General features: G+C 43.6%; 1 protein-coding gene across 1 annotated transcript in view; it reads right to left on the bottom strand.

Annotated features, from left to right (window-relative positions):
• The window catches only part of CFAP70 (cilia and flagella associated protein 70), a 56,640-nt gene that overhangs the window by 17,317 nt on the left and 22,097 nt on the right, over positions 1-17,226 (bottom strand). The window contains exons 10-17 of the mRNA XM_049789261.1: positions 16,091-16,155; positions 15,635-15,825; positions 8,277-8,408; positions 5,996-6,121; positions 4,782-4,915; positions 4,548-4,663; positions 3,640-3,855; positions 318-476 (exon numbers count right to left, since the gene is read on the bottom strand). Of these exons, the coding sequence (XP_049645218.1) occupies positions 318-476; positions 3,640-3,855; positions 4,548-4,663; positions 4,782-4,915; positions 5,996-6,121; positions 8,277-8,408; positions 15,635-15,825; positions 16,091-16,155 (1,139 nt within the window). The remainder of the gene's footprint in view (positions 1-317; positions 477-3,639; positions 3,856-4,547; positions 4,664-4,781; positions 4,916-5,995; positions 6,122-8,276; positions 8,409-15,634; positions 15,826-16,090; positions 16,156-17,226) is intronic.

Here is a 17,226-nt window from a genome sequence, read left to right as displayed (position 1 = left end):
GTTACTCCTGACTCTGCCCTCAGAAATCACTTTTGGCAAGTTGGGGTAAAAATGCTGGGGATTGAACTTGGATCAACCTCAGGCAAGACAAATGCCCTCCCACTGTGCTGTCACTCTGGCTCCAATATAAATTCTTTTTCATTGCAATAGTTGCATCATACAATTTGCATTTCAGAATGTCACATACTAAAAAGGAATTTTTAGTTAATATAAAAGATAAACTGGTCAACTCTAAGAAATTTAAGATCTTCATTTGATAATAATCAGAATTTTCACCATTGTATAACTTATCTATGCCTATCAATTAGAAATGTTACCTCTTTTTCCTACCACCTCTTTGACATTGTTAGATGATTTTTGAACAAGTGTTGGATCCTGAGATTGAACAGGTAAAGCGGGTTCTTGCATTGAATCATACTGCAATTTGGAAGTGTCTTCAATAAATTCATCCACATTCGGTATTTGAGCTGGAGGTCCTAAATAGATTAATGAAAAAGAAAACTTCCTACATGGGGTATTATGAAGTCACTACTTTAAGAGGTTATTATGTTCAGTGAAATGACTCAGACATAGAAAGATGATCACTCTGATTTTACTTATAGGTAGACAATAAAGAAACAAAACTAATGAGCAAAATAAAACCAAACCAAAAAACCTTTAGACTCTAAGAATAGAGAAGGTGTTGTGGAAATTAGTACTGGTGTCAACAACATGGTGGAGGAGGAAAATTAGACCCTCAGTGATGACTGATATCTGTCCAACAGTGATTAATGATCGGGAACAAATATAATGTCTATATTTACATCATAGGAGCCTCAATCAGAACCAAATTAAACTATTTATTTATAAATAAACTCTTTATAAACTATTTATAAACTCTTTATCTATATTTATTTATCATAAGGACTTCAATCAAAACCAAATTAAAAACTCTTTGATGAAGAAAATAACTTCTATTTTAAGGAAACAAAAATTTCCTTAAGAAGTCCAGAACTGGGGCTGGTGAGGTGGCGCTAGAGGTAAGGTGTCTGCCTTGCAAGCGCTAGCCAAGGAAGGACCACAGTTCGATCCCCCCCCCTGGCATCCCATACGGTCCCCCAAGCCAGGGGCAATTTCTGAGCACTTAGCCAGGAGTAACCCCTGAGAATCAAACGGGTGTGGCCGAAAAAAAAAAACGAAAAAAAAATCCAGAAGTTTCTATTTCTTTTTTCTTTTGTTTGTTTTGTTTTGTTTTGTTTTTGATTTTTGGGTCATACCGGGCAGTACTCAGGGGTTACTCCTGGTTCTGGGCTCAGAAATTGCCCCTGCCAGGCACAAGGGACTATATGGAATGCCGGGATTCAAACCACGGTTCGTCCGGAATCGGCTGTGTGCAAGGCAAATAGCCTACTGCTATGCTCTCTCTCCAGCCCAGAAATTTCTATTTCTTTATTTTTTGTTTTGTTTTGCTTTTAGGCCACACCTGGTGAAGCTCAGGGGTTACTCCTGGCTATGCACTCAGATATTGCTCCTGGCGTGGGGGACTATATGGCTTTGGGGGTTCGAACCACGGTCCATCCTAGGCTAGTGTGGGCGAGGCAGATACCTTACCGCTTGCACCACCACTCCGGCCCCAGAAGTTTCTATTTCTGAAAATCTAAAGAATAGGGGCTTGAGGGTTAGTACAGAGGGTAAGGTGTTGGTCTTGCACAAGTGGCTGACCGAAGTGTTGATCCTGATTACCACATCCTCTGGAATCTACCAGGAGTGGTCCCTGAGCTCAGAGCCAGGAGCAAACCCTGAACATAGTTGAGTATGGCCCAGGAACAAGCAGGAGTGTAAAATGTTAGCTCAATTCCAGCACAGCTTTCTGTCATTCTGACAGAAAATGTCACATAGAAACCTGGTTCTAGGCTTGCTAAAAAGAACTCCAGGTAGGAGGACCAGTCCATGGTAGGAAGCTTGCCACAAGAGTGGTAAATACAGTTAGGATAGTCTACTGTAAATACAGTTAGGATTGGTCTACTGTGACAATGATAATTGGAACTGATTGCTCTGAACAAGAACTGAGTGCTGAATGGGGATAAAGTGATGTGCATGGTACCCCTTCATTAGCAATAGTGCAAACCATGGTATCAAAAAAGGAGAGAGAGGGAAAGAGAGAGACACAAAAACAGAGACAGAGAGAGACAGAAAAAGAAGTAAATGCCTGCCCCAGAGGCAGGAGGGGAGGGTGGATAGGAGGGAAATGGGACAGTGGTGTGGGAAACATGCACTGGTAAAGGATGATATGAAACTCAATCATGAACAATTTTGTAACCATGGTGTTTAAATAAGTACTTATATAATAACAATTTTAAATCTCCTGGTAAAGCTAGAAGAGGTCACTGTAGATTCACAAGGATAACTCTTGGCAAGAGCAAGGGCTTAAAAATAGGCCATATGGGGGCCAAAGAGATAGCATGGAGGTGAGGCGTTTGCCTTTCATGCAGAAGGTAGGTGGTTTGAATCCCGGCATTCCATATGGTCCCCCGAGCCTGCCAGGAGCGATTTCTGAGCATAGAGCCAGGACTAACCCCTGAGCGCAGCCTGGTGTGACCCAAAAACAAAAACAAAAACAAAAACAGAAAAGGCCACATGAATAGGGAAGAGGGGATCACAATACTTGGTATTTGAGGGCCTCTCTGCATTCTCCTGGGTGTCCTGGGTCAGTCCATGCAATGTTTGGCCTGTGTATAGGCCTGCTGGTGTGTCCTGCCCAGCCCTGTAGAAGTGCCCGGGACTGGCCAGTTTTATGTGCTCTAGGTACCCTCTGAGCTACTCCCAGGTCAGCAATGGAAAACTGGAACAAAAGGAGTATTCAATGACATAAGTGACAGAAGACAGTGCTGGAGGGTCATGGCACCTAGGGGGGGACATCAACCCTATCAATCAACACCACTGTTATCTTATTGCCTAATCTACAGTAAAAAAAGTTTCACAAAAATTACAGGAAGGGAAAGTCATGTTTTGGGAAAGAAGTTTCTTCTGATAGAATCATATCCATTTTAGGGGTACACAGAGACACTAAATTCCTTAAGATTCAAAAACAAAAACAACAAAATAACCATAGTGCAAGTTTTAGACTTCAACTATGGGGATAAAAAGATATTTAGAAGTTTTTCCTACTGTTTATTTTGTTTATTTTCTTTGGGGGGGGGTTGGGCCACAGATAGTGTCTGCTCAGGAATCACTCAGGATTGGAGGACCATATGGGATGCTGGGGATCAAACCTGGGTCTGCCTTGTGTAAAGCGAATACTCTCCATGCTGTCCTATTGCTTTGGCCCCTCCTGCTGTTTCTGAATCAAGTCAAAACTTGAGCTATGCAGCTCACAATATTTTAAGGACCAATCACTTTAAACCTCTTCAAAAGGCCAGTGAGGAATTCCAATGGCCTCTGACCACCCCCACTTTCTGTTTTTGTTTGTTTTGGGACCACACCTGGCCCCACTCTGGGGTTACTCCTGGCTCTTTGTTTAGAAGTTGTTCCTGGCAGGCTCAGGGGGACCATATCAGATGCAAGGAGGAACCCAAGTCCCTCCCAGGTCAACCGCATGCAAGGCAAATGTCTTACTGCTGTGCTCCCACTCCAACACCCAACCCCACTTTCTGGCTGTACCTGCTGTGCCTTCCACCCTGAGCGCTGCTGCGGAGGAGGTGCTGCCAACTCCCCAGGGCCCACTGCTGGACTCATTTCCTCCATCCTCGTAGTCGACTGTGACTGTGCTCTGCTTCATTACTCGACCCTGATGTTGCCGAGACTGGAGCTGCTTGGATGCCTCATGAAATGCCATCTCCATGCGAATATCATTGTGCTGAATTTCATAGAACAAACCTGGGGGGTGGGGGAGAGAGAGAGGGGGAGAGAGAGAGAGAGAGAGAGAGAGAGAGAGAGAGAGAGAGAGAGAGAGAGAGACCCAATGTTTCACACCCTCATGGAGAGAGAGAGACAGAGAGAGAGAGACAGAGAGAGAGAGAGAGAGAGAGACAGAGACAGAGAGAGAGAGAGAGAGAGAGAGAGAGAGAGAGAGAGAGAGATAACCCCAATGTTTCACACCCTCATGGACAGGAGTATTCCTGACATTTAATTTATATTGTTATTATAAGAATTTCTGAGTCAGGGGCTGGAGAGATAAGGAGGTAAGGCGTTTACCTTTCATGCAGAAGGTCATCGGTTCGAATCCCGGCATCCCATATGGCCCCCTGTGCCTGCCAGGAGCAATTTCTGAGCACGGAGCCAGGAAAAACCCCCAAGCACTGCCGGGTGTGACCCAAAAACCACCAAAAAAAAAAAAAAGAATTTCTGAGGCAATAAAATTGTGGAAACAGGGCCAGGGAAATAGCCCAATGGCAGTGCATGCGCTTTCTATGCAGGAAATCTGGTCCTCCTGAGCACTGCAAGGAGTAACCTCTGAGTACAGAGCTAGGAAAGGGCCCCTAATACTGCTAAATGTTAGCCCCAACACCAAGAATAAAATTAAATGCAAAGAGCGCATGGTTCTAAGGAAACATGGGACAATACTGTACCAAGTAAAGTCCAAGCTACGACGTTAGTTGGTTCTCTGCAAGTAGCATCCTCAAAGAAAATTTCCGCCTGCTCGAAGTTCTCCAACATGACGGCTAAGATACCACAGAGCAACAGGCTGAAAAGAAGATCAGGGACCAGATGAATCCAGATGTGCCCAGTCACTCAGTCCCCAACTTTCTGTGGAAATGTTTTCCCTTCAGGCCAGGCCATAGCTGCTGCCCTCTCAGGAGTACCTTTGGATATGGTTCTGGTTGAGAGAAAGAGCTTTACGGAAACATTCCTGGGCTTTGATGGTGTCCTCAATGAGGAGGCAGAAAGCACCATAGTCCAGCCAGTGTTCCAAGGTCTGGGGTTCCCGAACCAACCGCTATGACATATCAGGACAATGACGGTTATTGTGGTTATATCATGACTTTTCTGTGTGGAACACTGCACAAAAAGCACTCCACACACACTCGCAGTGCTTATGAAAGTAGACACTAGGACTCTGTTGTGTTTTGTTTGGTTTTGGTTCACACCTGGTGATGCTTGGGGCTTACTCTAGGTCTCTCTCTCTCTCTCTCTCTCTCTCTCTCTCTCTCTCTCTCTCTCTCTCTCTCTCTCTCTCTCTCTCTTTCTCTCTCTCTCTCTCTCACACACACAGTGTAATACAATGCAGATATAAGAAAGGATGAAATCATGCATTTAAATGCGATAGGTAAGGGAACTACAAGTATTATGCTTAGTGAAGTGTCTGAAAAAAATAGGCATATGCAGAATGAGCCCTTGTTTAGTGAGGTAGAAAGATCCACAGTCTGGGAGCAATAAATGGCCAAAGGCAACCAAACTGGAGAGTTGTCCCCCCACAGAACTGAATTAGGGGTGGGCAGCATGGTGGAAGGGTCTCAGATATGATGGAGGCAGGAAAGTGGACACTCTGGAGGTAGGGTGATTCATAAAACTATTGGTAACACTGTGGTAAATCGTAATTCTCTTTACCTACATATATATAAATGTAATATAAAATGTCCTTATTTGGAGGTAAGGCATTTTTTTCTTTTTCTTTTTAGGAGGTGTGGAGAGGGAAACGTAAAGAAGCAGGAGAAAAAAGGAGGAAAGAGCTGGGAGGGTGGAGAGAAGGGGAATCGGAGGTAAGGCATTTGCCTTGCATGCAGAATGACGGTGGTTTGAATCCCAGCATCCCATGTGGTCCTCCAAGCCTGCCAGGAGTGATTTTTGAGCATAGAGCCAGGAGTAACCCCTGAGTACTGCCGGGCGTGACCCAAAAAACAACAACAAAAAATTAGGTTAGATATTATACACCACCAAGTGAGAATATTCATATGCTCTTTCAATAATTATGTTAGATTTTGAAAAACCAAAAATGAGTATAAATCTCACACACTCATATTACACAAATATATACAAATATACCAGTAACGACCACCCTGGAAAGATCTCTTGCTACCTCTTCATGGTACATTCTGGCCACTTCATAGTTCTCGTTGACTTGTGCTTCAAATGCAAAGAGTCGAAGCTGATCAATGCTTGTATGTATAGTTGGAACAGTGCCTTGGATATCGTCTGGCATGGTCTTGTCAACATCAAAAAGTGAGACAAACAGAATGAAATTATTTTATTTTTAAGAAAACTTTATATTTTTTAACATTATGACATTTATATTATTTTATTTATGTGAATATATTTATATGACATTGCAATAATGATGTCTAAAGTAATTTTGGGGTTTCTTACAGTACTGCCAATGTGGTAAGAGGGTGAGAGTCAACCAAGAAAGAGACTACATCAATGGGATAAAAAGATGTACGGTATCTTTTGTCATAATTCTCAAATAAGACACAGTTGCAATATTAGAGATGGGACTCAGGGGCCAAAGCGATAGCACAGCAGTAAGGCATTTGCCTTGCATGCAGCCAACACAGGACAGACCCTGGTTTGAATCCCTGCAATCCGAACGGTTTCTCAAGCCTGCCAGGAGCAATTTCTGAGCGCAAATCTCAGAGCACTGCCAGATGTGACCCAAAACAAACAAACTAACAAAAAGAGATGGGACTCAGTATAGGCCCCACAAATGTGAGGTCACAGGTCAATCAGTGTATAAAACAGATAAACAAATATACCCCTAAAACTACGTACATTTTTAAAAAATGAGCAAAGGATCTGGAGTGATAGCACAGTGGGGAGGGCATTTGCCTTGCACACAGCTAATCCCTGGCATCCCATATAGTACCCTGAGCCTACCAGGAGTAATTTCTGAGCATACAGCTAGGAGTAACCCAAGTGTCACTGGGTGTTGCCCAAGAAACCAAAAAATAACAAACCTAGTGATATAAAAAAAAAAACAAAAAACGGGCCTGGAGAGATAGCACAGGGGCAGGGCTTTAACCTTGCACACAGCCAACACAAGATGGACACCAGTTCAATTCCTGGCATCCAATTTGGTCCACTGAACCTGACAGGAACGATTTCTGAGCACAGAGCCAGGAGAAACCCCTGAGTGCTGCCAGGTGTGACCTAAAAGCACTCCCCTAAAAATAAATAAATAAGTCTCCCCAATAATGTTAAAAAATAACAAACAAAATATGAGCAAAAAGAAAAGAAAAGCTATGCAAATATAAATATATTCAATCAACAGATTGTTAGTCAAGCATAAAGGCACATATAAAATGTCATTGTCTAACGTTTCAATTTAAAATTTATTTTAAAAAATTAAAAGTATAAAAAAATAAAAATAAAAATAAATTAAAAGTATGAGGGGGAGGGAAAAATTAAAAAATATTTTAGATGTTCATGTTAAAAAATAGAGAAAATTCACTGTCAATTTGAGCCTGATATTTCTTTATATATTGCATTCAGGATAAATAAGAAATGAATTTATTTTGGAGGTTGAAAAGGCAACTTCTTCCCCAAAAAGGTAGCATGCTTGGAGAAGGCACTGGAGGCACTTGTTTCTTCCAGGGAAGGAAGATGTGTTTCTTCTCCTCTCCTCTCCTCTCCTCTCCTCTCCTCTCCTCTCCTCTCCTCTCCTCTCCTCTCCCCTCCCCTCCCCTCCCCTCCCCTCCCCTCCCCTCCCTCCCCTCCCTTCCCTTCCCTCCCCTCCCCTCCCCTTCCCTTCCCTCCCCTCCCCTCCCCTCCCCTCCCCTCCCCTCCCCTTCCCTCTCCTCTCCTCTCCCTCCTCTCCCCTCTTCTCCCCTCCTCTCCCCTCCTCTCCCCTCCCCTCCCCCTCTCCCCCTCCCCTCCCCCTCTCCCCCTCCCCTCCCCCTCTCCCCCTCCCCTTCCTTCTCCCTCTCACCCTCCCCTCCCCTCTCCCTCTCACCCTCCCCTCCCCTCTCCCTCTCCCTCTCCCTCTCCCCTCTCCCTCTCCCTCTCCCTCTCCCCTCCCTCCCTCTCTCCCTCTCCCTCTCCCTCTCCTCTCCTCCCCTCCCCTCCCCTCCCCTCCCCTCCTCTTCTTCCCTCTCCCTCTCCCTCTCCCCTCCCCTCCCCTCCCCTCTCCCCTCCCCTCCCCTCTCCTCTCCCTATCCCTCTCCCTCTCCCTCCCTCTCCCTATCCCCCTCCCTCCCTATCCCCCTCCCTCCCTCTCCCTCTCCCTCCCTTCCTCCCTCTCCCTCTCCCTCCCTTCCTCCCTCCCTCTCTCCCTCCCTTTCTCCCTCCCTCTTTCTCCTTTACACCTTTACACCCTCCCTCTCTCTCCCCCTCTCCCCCACCTTTGTCTTGGAGCCCTGACTTGCCTGGTTCAAGGCCAAGTGCATCTGGTCCACCAGGAACACGTAGAGCTCGCTGATGAACGTCTGCAGCTCCTCCTGGCTCTCAAAGGCTGTGGTCCTCAGGTATTTCTCCCTCACCACCTTCACCACCGCGTGCTGCAGGGGTAGAGCCACATAGGCACAGGTCCAGGGCCATGTTCAGTGCACCATGGGGTGCCCGTCCCCTTGGGTCTAAGGTGAGACCCAACTCAGAAAATGCTGCATTTCTCCCTTTTGCAGGCTGCTCTGAGGGTGCTGAATTCTCCTGCCCGTTATTTCTCCAGCCATAGATACACTCTGTACACTCTATAACAGGGGTGGCGAACACGTGTCTTTCCAGCCGCAAGCGGCTCCCGGCCAAAATGAATGCGGCTCTTTGCCTCTTATCATGATTTTGTATACTGTGGCTCTTTACCAAGTTTGGATTTTGTTCTGCTGCTTCCGAGGAGGAACCTCTGAGGAGAGCTCTCCAAGTGCTAGTCCCGCCTGGCCCCCAGGCTGTGTCCTGCCAGCGAGTGGGGGACCCGTGTGTCACATGTTGGGTCACATCAGGCCGTTAGTTCTCAGTGTGGAGGACGCAGCACACCCTCACCATCACTGCAGGATTTTTACCCTCACTCAAAATGGCAAAATGCAATATGTGTTTAATAGATTATTGTTAAAATTATATGCTTTTGTGTTAAAATTATATGCTGTTATGGCAGATCACTGTGTGGTGTGGCTCTCTGACTCTCACAGTTTAAAATTTGGGCTCTTTGTGTCGAACTTGTTCACCACCCCTGATCTAGCATATCTGAACAAACCTATCACTATTGAGTGGTAATCAAAAGTCTTCCCCAAAACAAAAGCCCAGGCACAAATGAATTCACTAACGAATTCTTTCAAACCTTCAAAGAGGACCTACTGCCTAGACTTTTCAGGCTCTTCTGGAAATCGAAGAAACAGAAACACTCCCAAATAGTTTTTACGAAGCTACCATCACCTTGATACCAAAATCAGACAGATGTCACGCTCAAAAAAGGGAACTACAGACCAATATCCCTGATGAACATAGATGCAAAGATCTTCAACAAAATCCTAGCAACGTCAAGAAGGTCAGACACCATGACCAAGTAGGATTCACCCCAGAGATGCAAATATGCAAATCAATCGATGTAATACAACATAGCAACAAACGTAAAAATAAAAACCATATGATTAAGGGCTGGAGTGGTGGTGCTAGCGGTAAGGCGTCTGCCTTGCAAGCGCTAACCTAGCACAGACTGCGGTTCGATCCCCCAGCTTTCCATATGGTCCCCCAAGCCAGGAACTATTTCTAAGTGCATAGCCAGAAGTGACCCCTGAGCGTCACTGGGTGTGGCCCAAAAACCAAAAAAAAAAATCAATAAAAGCAGAGAAAGCATTTGATAAGGTCCTACATCCATTCATGATTAAAAAAAAAAAAACTCAACAAGATGGAAATGGAAGGAACTTTTCTCAATATAGTCAAAGCCATTACCACAAGCCCATGCCAAATATACTCAAGGAAGAAAAAATGAAAGTCTTTCTTCTGAAATCTGGCACAAGACAAGGATGCCTCCTCTCACCACTCCAATTCAACATAGTAATGTAAGTACTTGCCATAGCAATTATGCAAGAAAGAGATTTCAATGGTATCCAGATAGGAAAGGAAGAAGTCAAGCTCTCACTGTTTGCAGATGACATACTATATTTATAAAATCCTAAAGACTCTACCCCAAAACTTCTAGAAACAATAAATTTGTATAGCAAATTTAACATGCAAAAATCAATGGCCTTCTTATACTGTTTATTATATACCATATATGTGTCCTATATACTTTGTACTATGTATTACATATGATCTATTATTAACTGTGTTCTATATAATTTACTATGTAGTGTATACTATGTAATATGTACTATATAACATGAACCATATGTGTACACTCTACTATAAACTATGTACTATCTACCATGGACAATATACTATGTACTGTGTACTATGTCCTATGTAATATTTACCATGTACTATTTACTATTTATTATTTACTATGTATCATGTCCTTTGTTCTGTATACAGTGTACTTTGTACTATGTATTATATACTATATACTGTGTACAAAATACTAGGTACTAAGTTCTGTATACCATAAACTATGACCAGGTACTACATTACTACTATATACCACAAATTTTAGATTATGTATTATGTATATGCATTATTTATTATGTGCTATATATTATGTAGTGTTCTTTCTTTTTTAGAAAACAAATTTTTTTTGGTTTTTGGGTCACACCCGGCAGTGCTCAGGGGTTACTCCTGGCTCTATGCTCAGAAATTGCTCCTGGTGGACTCAGGGACCATATGGGATGCTGTGATTCAAACTACCATCCTTCTGCATGCAAGGCAAACACCCTACCTCCATGCTATCTCTCCAGCCCCAGAAAACAATTTTTTGTTTGTTTGTTTTTTGGGTCACACCCGGCAGTGCTCAGGGGTTACTCCTGGCTGTCTGCTCAGAAATAGCTCCTGGCAGGCACAGGGGACTATATGGGACACCGGGATTCGAACAAACCACCTTTGGTCCTGGATCGGCTGTTTGCAAGGCAAACGCCGCTGTGCTATCTCTCCGGGCCCAGAAAACAATTTTCTGTTATTTCTCTCTTTTTATTTTGATCTTTCAGCACTTTGATTACAAAAATAATTGTAGTTGGGTTTCAGTCATAAAAAGAACACCCCCTTCACAAATGCAACATTCCCATAACCAGTGTACCCAATATCCCTCCATCCCCCTACCCCACCTGTATTCGAGACAGGCATTTTACTTCTCTCATTCATTGACATTGTCACTATAGTTGTCAGTGTGGTTATTTCTCTAACTGCACTCACCACTCTTTGTGGTGAACTTCACATTGAGAGCCAGTCCTTCCAGCCCTCATCTCTATTGTCCCTGGTCATTATAGCAATAATGTCTTGAAATTTTTTTCTTAAAACCCATAGATGAGTAAAACTATTCTGTGTTTATCTCTTCCCTCTGAGTTATTTCACTCAGCATAATAGATTCCAAATACATTTATGTATAAGAAAAATTTCATGACTTCATCTCTCCTGACAGCTGCATAATATTCTATTGTGTATATGTACCACAGCTCCTTTAGCCATTCATCTGTTGAAGGGCATCTGGGTTGTTTCCAGAGTCTGTCTATTGTAAATAGTGCTGCAATAAATATAGATGTGAGGAAGGGATTTTTTTGTATTGTATTTTTGTGTTCCTAGGGTATATCCTAGGAGTGGTATAACATGGGAGCTCAATTTCAAGTCTTTTGAGGAATCTCCATATTGTTTTCCATAAAGGCTGGACTAGACCGCATTTCCACGAGCAGTGAATGAGAGTTCCTTTCTCCCCACATTCCTGCCAGCACTTATTATTCTTGTTCTTTGTGATGTATGTCAATCTCTGTGGTCTGAGATGGTACTTTATAGTTGTTTTGATTTGAATCTCCCTGATGATTAGTGGTGTGGAGCATTTTTTCATGTGCCTTTTTGCCATTTGTATTTCTTCTTCTTCTTCTTCTTCTTCTTCTTCTTCTTCTTCTTCTTCTTCTTCTTCTTCTTCTTCTTCTTCTTCTTCTTCTCTTCTTCTTTTCTTCTTCTTTTCTTCTTCTTCTTCTTCTTCTTTTCTTCTTCTTCTTCTTCTTCTTCTTCTTTTCTTCTTCTTCTTCTTCTTCCTTCTTCTTCTTCTTCTTCTTCTTCTTCTTCTTCTTCTTCTTCTTCTTCTTCCTCCTCCTCCTCCTCCTCCTCCTCCTCCTCCTCCTCCTCCTTCTTCTTCTTCTTCTTCTTCTTCTTCTTCTTCTTCGTCTTTCTTCTTCTTTCCTCCCCTCCTCCTCTCCTCCTCCCCCTCCTCCTCCTCCTCCTTCTTTTTTGTTTTTGGGCCGCACCCAGCAGTGCTCAGGGGTTCCTCCTGGCTGTCTGCTCAGAAATAGCTCCTGGCAGGCACGGGGGACCATATGGGACACCGGGATTTGAACCAACCACCTTTGGTCCTGGATCGGCTGCTTGCAAGGCAAATGGCACTGTGCTATCTCTCCGGGCCCCTGTATATGTAATTTTTACCACGTTACTGTGTACTATAACTATTTACTATTTACTGTGTACTATATACTGTGTACACAGTATACTATTCTATGTCCTTTACTATGTACTGTGTCCTATATACTATGTACTATAGACTTTGTTTTGTGTACTATGTATGCTATATACTTTGTACTGGACACTATGTACTGTGTATTATATTCTTTGTACTGTGCACTTTTTAGTATGTACTCTGTATGATATATTATGTGCTGCTTACTATATACTGTGTACTAAATACTATGTTATTATGTAACATGTACTATGTACTTGTGCTATATACTATATACTATGTATGTCAGTGCTCTGAATATGTATAGTGTACCATTTGCTGTGTATTATGTTCTATGTACTATATACTGTGTAATATGCACTATGTACTATTACTGTGTAGTAATAATGTGTACTTTGTTTGTTTGGTTTTGGTTTTTGGGCCACACCCGTTTGACGCTCAGGGGTTACTCCTGGCTATGCACTCAGAAATCGCCCCTGGCTTGGGGGGGACCATATGGGACGCCGGGGATCAAACCGCGGTCCGTCCTACGTTAGCACTTGCAAGACAGACACCTTACCTCTAGCACCACCTTCCCGGCCCCATAATGTGTACTCTGTACTATGTACTGTGGCCTATATACTATGTACTATATAGTACATATTGTGTACTATGTACTGTATTACTGTGTACTGAATAGTATGTACTTTGTAATGCATACCACATTCTACGTAATTTGTACCATGATTGTGTATTATTATTGTGTATTATATACTATGTACTCTGTACTATATACAATGACTAATATTGTGTGCTATGAACTATGTACAGTGTACTATATTTTATGTACTCTATACTATGTACTGTATACTATTTAATATGTACTGTATACCATGTATTGTGTACTATATGTATATACTATATGGATTTTTTATTTTTCTCTACACAACTAATATTCTCAACAAGCTTTCTACTTAAACACCTTTCTTTGCATTATATTACTTAGTGGTCACAATGAACCCACGTAACATTACTTGTATAATCTCTCTTCATGAGGCAAAGAGATGGATGTTCAAAGAGATGAAGTACTGATCCATTGTCACCCCACTAGTAGTATTAGTCCAAGAGAACTCGGGTTTGAACCAGTAGTGACTCTGCCTCCTATTGAGAAGAGTCTCCTCACTTGTTTAGCCACTTTATTACTTATGTGCTTTCTTGGCATCTGTTTACTTATGTGTGGGACACATGGTCAAGTTGAGTAGAGCATAGAGAACAATGCAACTATGCTTAGGACAATAAGTTCTGATTAAAAATAAAAGTTCTGGAGCCAGTCTGCCTGAATCTGCATCTGATCTTGGACCTCCATTAATTCTGAAACCTTGGGAGAATCACTTAACCAACTGGTGTTGCGTTTTTCTTTTTTTGGGGAGAGGGGTCACACCCGGCAGCACTCAGGGGTTACTCCTAGCTCTATGCTCAGAAATCGCCCCTGGCAGACTCGGGGGACCATATGGGATGCCGGGATTCGAATCACTGCCCTTCTGCATGCAAGGCAAATGCCTTATCTCCATGATATCTCTCCAGCCCTGGTGTTGCATTTTTTCCATTTGAAAAGTGGAGAGCCCAGACTTGGAGAGTTATTGTAAGGGTGAAATAAGTAAGACATGAAGCAGTACAGAATTTGTTGGCATTTCACTCTGGAGTTGTCCACACCTAACCCTGGGATGTGTAATTTCTTTCTCTGGGTGTTTCCCTCTTTCACCTCCCCTCTTTGCCTTCTCTCTAATCCCCTTATTTCTTCCCTAATTAAATCATTTTGTTTCACTTTAAAAATTGACTACAGGGTGTTAGAGTGATAACACAGTAGGTAGGGCATTTTCCTTGCATGCGGCCAACCAGGGTTTGATCCTCAACATCCCATATAGTCTTGAATCTGCCAAGAATAATGAGTGAGCACAGAGCCAGGAGTAACCCTTGAGTACCGCTAAGCGTGGCCCCAAAATCACAACTAAAACAAAATAAAATTGTATAGTAGGAGCTGGAGTGATAGAACAGCAAGTAGGATTCTTGCACACATAGCTGACCTGGGTTTGATCCCTGAAACCCATGTGGTCCCTTGAGCACTGCCAAGAATAAGGTCCCTGAACACAGAGACAGGAGTAATCCCAGAGCACCACCAGATGTGCTCCCCAAATTAATTAATTAATTAATTAAAAATTGCCTTAAATTTGAGTATGCACCAAGCACTTAAATATTATGCAGTTTGAGATTACTATTCTGCAAATAATTTTCAGATCTCACTAAGAGTACTAAGGAAAGGTTTTGAAGGGGCGACAGAGGTCACAGTATCCACATTGCTTAGTTCCTGTCTGCTAGAGCAAAGAGGCAAGGGGGTCCTAAACTCACCCTAAGTCCTAGTGAACAACTCTCTTAACAGTGCACATGCAGAGCAGACACAACCAGTCAAAGGCTCTGCAGAAACAGAGCTTCTCTTGATATTATGTTATCAAGAATGACAAAGTTCTCTGCACCAATAAGCAGGAAAGAGGAAAGGGAAGCTAAATGTAGCCAGATGGAAAAAACTCATAATTCTATATGTAATGTAGAGAAGTGCATTATTTAAAAAGGTGGAATCAGGGGGGCTAGAGTGATAGTACAGCAGTAGGGCGTTTGCCATACAAAATGCCAATCCAGGATGGACCTTGGTTCAATCCCCAGCATCCTATATGGTCCCCTGTGCCAGGAATGATTTCTGAGTGCATAGCCAGGAGTAACCCCTGAGCGTCATAGGGTGTGGCCTAAAAAGCAAAAAAAAAAAAAAAAAAAGATGGAATCAGAGGCCAGAGCAGTAGGGCGCCGACCAGGTTTGAACCCCTGCATCAGATAGGTTCCTCCGAGACTGCCAGGAGTGATTTCAGAATGCAGAGCCAAGAATAAGCCCTGAGCACCACCAGAGGTGGGCCCCACACCACACAATCTCTTTCTCTCTCTCTCTCTCTCTCTCTCTCTCTCTCTCTCTCTCTCTCTCTCTCTCTCTCTCCCTCCCTCCCTCTCTCTCTCTCTCTCTCCCTCCCTCCCTCTCTCTCTCTCTCTCTCTCTCCCCCTTCACACTCTCTCTCTCTCTCTCTCTCTCTCTCTCTCTCTCTCTCCCCCTTCACACACACACACACACACACACACACACACACACAAAATGGAATCATTAAGCGAACATTTTACCTTGAGTTGTTCTTTGAAAGCGAAATACTTTCCGGAAAAGTTAAGCTCATAATTGAGCTGGCACTTCTGCTCCTCCAGGACTACGGGGTCAATGTTGTTGCCCTGCTTGGCCGCCTCTTTGCCGAACATAGCATGGTACTCCTCCAGGATAGCCCTCGAGATGCTCTGGATCTGTGCGTGATAGTCATTGACTGCCTGGGAAAACACCAAGAGTCCAGTAAGGAGTCCACACCAAGGTCACAGGTCAATATGTGGAGCAAGAGCTGGCCCCTGGGCAGGGTCATATAAAGGCAGAAATTACGCTTTTCCACCCCTGGCACAGAGATCACAGGAAATATTAAATACTGTTGACTGAATTAAACATATAACACCAGGAAGATAGATAGGGAAAAACCCTTGTTTCTCAGTCCTTAAATGGGTCCACTGAATGGTGGGTTTGGAGTGTGGCTTTCAGACTTGCCTTCTGCGCTCCCCCAGCTCGACGGGTAAGAGGTGGCCTTGGAGGAATCATTTCCCTGACCCTGCATCAGGAAAGAAAAAGAAAAAGATAATCTTCAGGTTTATATTCTCCTATTTCTCACCTTGAAAGAGCTGTAAGTTTTGTTCCACTTCACAGCTGAATGTTGAACAAGGGTTATCCCCAAGCTCCAGCAGAAGGGAACAAATAGACAAGAAGTCACAAAGTTGGCAAGGAAGTGACAGAAGAGCCTTGTCTAGGTGAACTGATGCTCAAACTATGGAAACCAGTATGGAGGTGACTATAGAGAGGCCCAAGCAGAACAAGCAAGGCCTCTTCTGGGTATTCTTCTACTGAAGACCAGACCCTAACTCCACTACCTGTTTGCATCTCCATGTTCACGTTAGCAATAGTTAGAATAGTCAAACTATAAAAATACTAAAGGATGTGGCACTATACGGGCCAGAGCAATAGCACAGCAGGGAGAGTGTTTGCCTTGCACACAGCAGCCAAACCAGGTTCGATCCAGGTTTGCTCCCTGACATCCCTGAACCTGCCAGGAGTGATTCCTGAGCACAGAGACAGGAGTAACCCCTCTGCACCGCCAGGCTGCTACGACATTTTCTTTTTTTCTTTTTTTTTTTTTTTTTTTTTGGTTTTTGGGCCACACCCGGTGACGCTCAGGGGTTACTCCTGGCTATGCGCTCAGAAATCGCTCCTGGCTTGGGGAACCATATGGGACACCGGGGGATAGAACTGTGGTCCATCCTAGGCTAGCGCTGACAAGGCAGACACCTTACCTTTAGCGCCACTGCGCGGGCCCCAACTACGACATTTTCAAGGATGCTACAATTCTGTTACTAAGCATCCTGCACAGAGAGCTTAAATGGGACAGCTGCTCTAGAATCGAACTGGGGCATGGGTAATCAGGTCTTGACTCTTCTATTTTCTCTCTTGTCCCTCTCCCCCTTTCCTTCTCCCTCTCCACTTCTCCCCAAACCCAGGGCTCACACAAATAAGGCATGTGTTCTACCACTGAGCCACAGGCCCCACTAGGAAGCCCTTCTTTTGGTATAGATCCTCCTTCCTGATTAAATTTGATTAATAACACTTCTCTTATTAAATAATAAGTCAA

The sequence above is a fragment of the Suncus etruscus genome, chromosome 15 (genome assembly GCF_024139225.1).
Source record: "Suncus etruscus isolate mSunEtr1 chromosome 15, mSunEtr1.pri.cur, whole genome shotgun sequence".
Taxonomy (NCBI): Eukaryota; Metazoa; Chordata; class Mammalia; order Eulipotyphla; family Soricidae; genus Suncus; species Suncus etruscus.
Note: the sequence above shows the minus strand (reverse complement) of the source record. Positions and strands in the feature narration are given on the sequence as shown.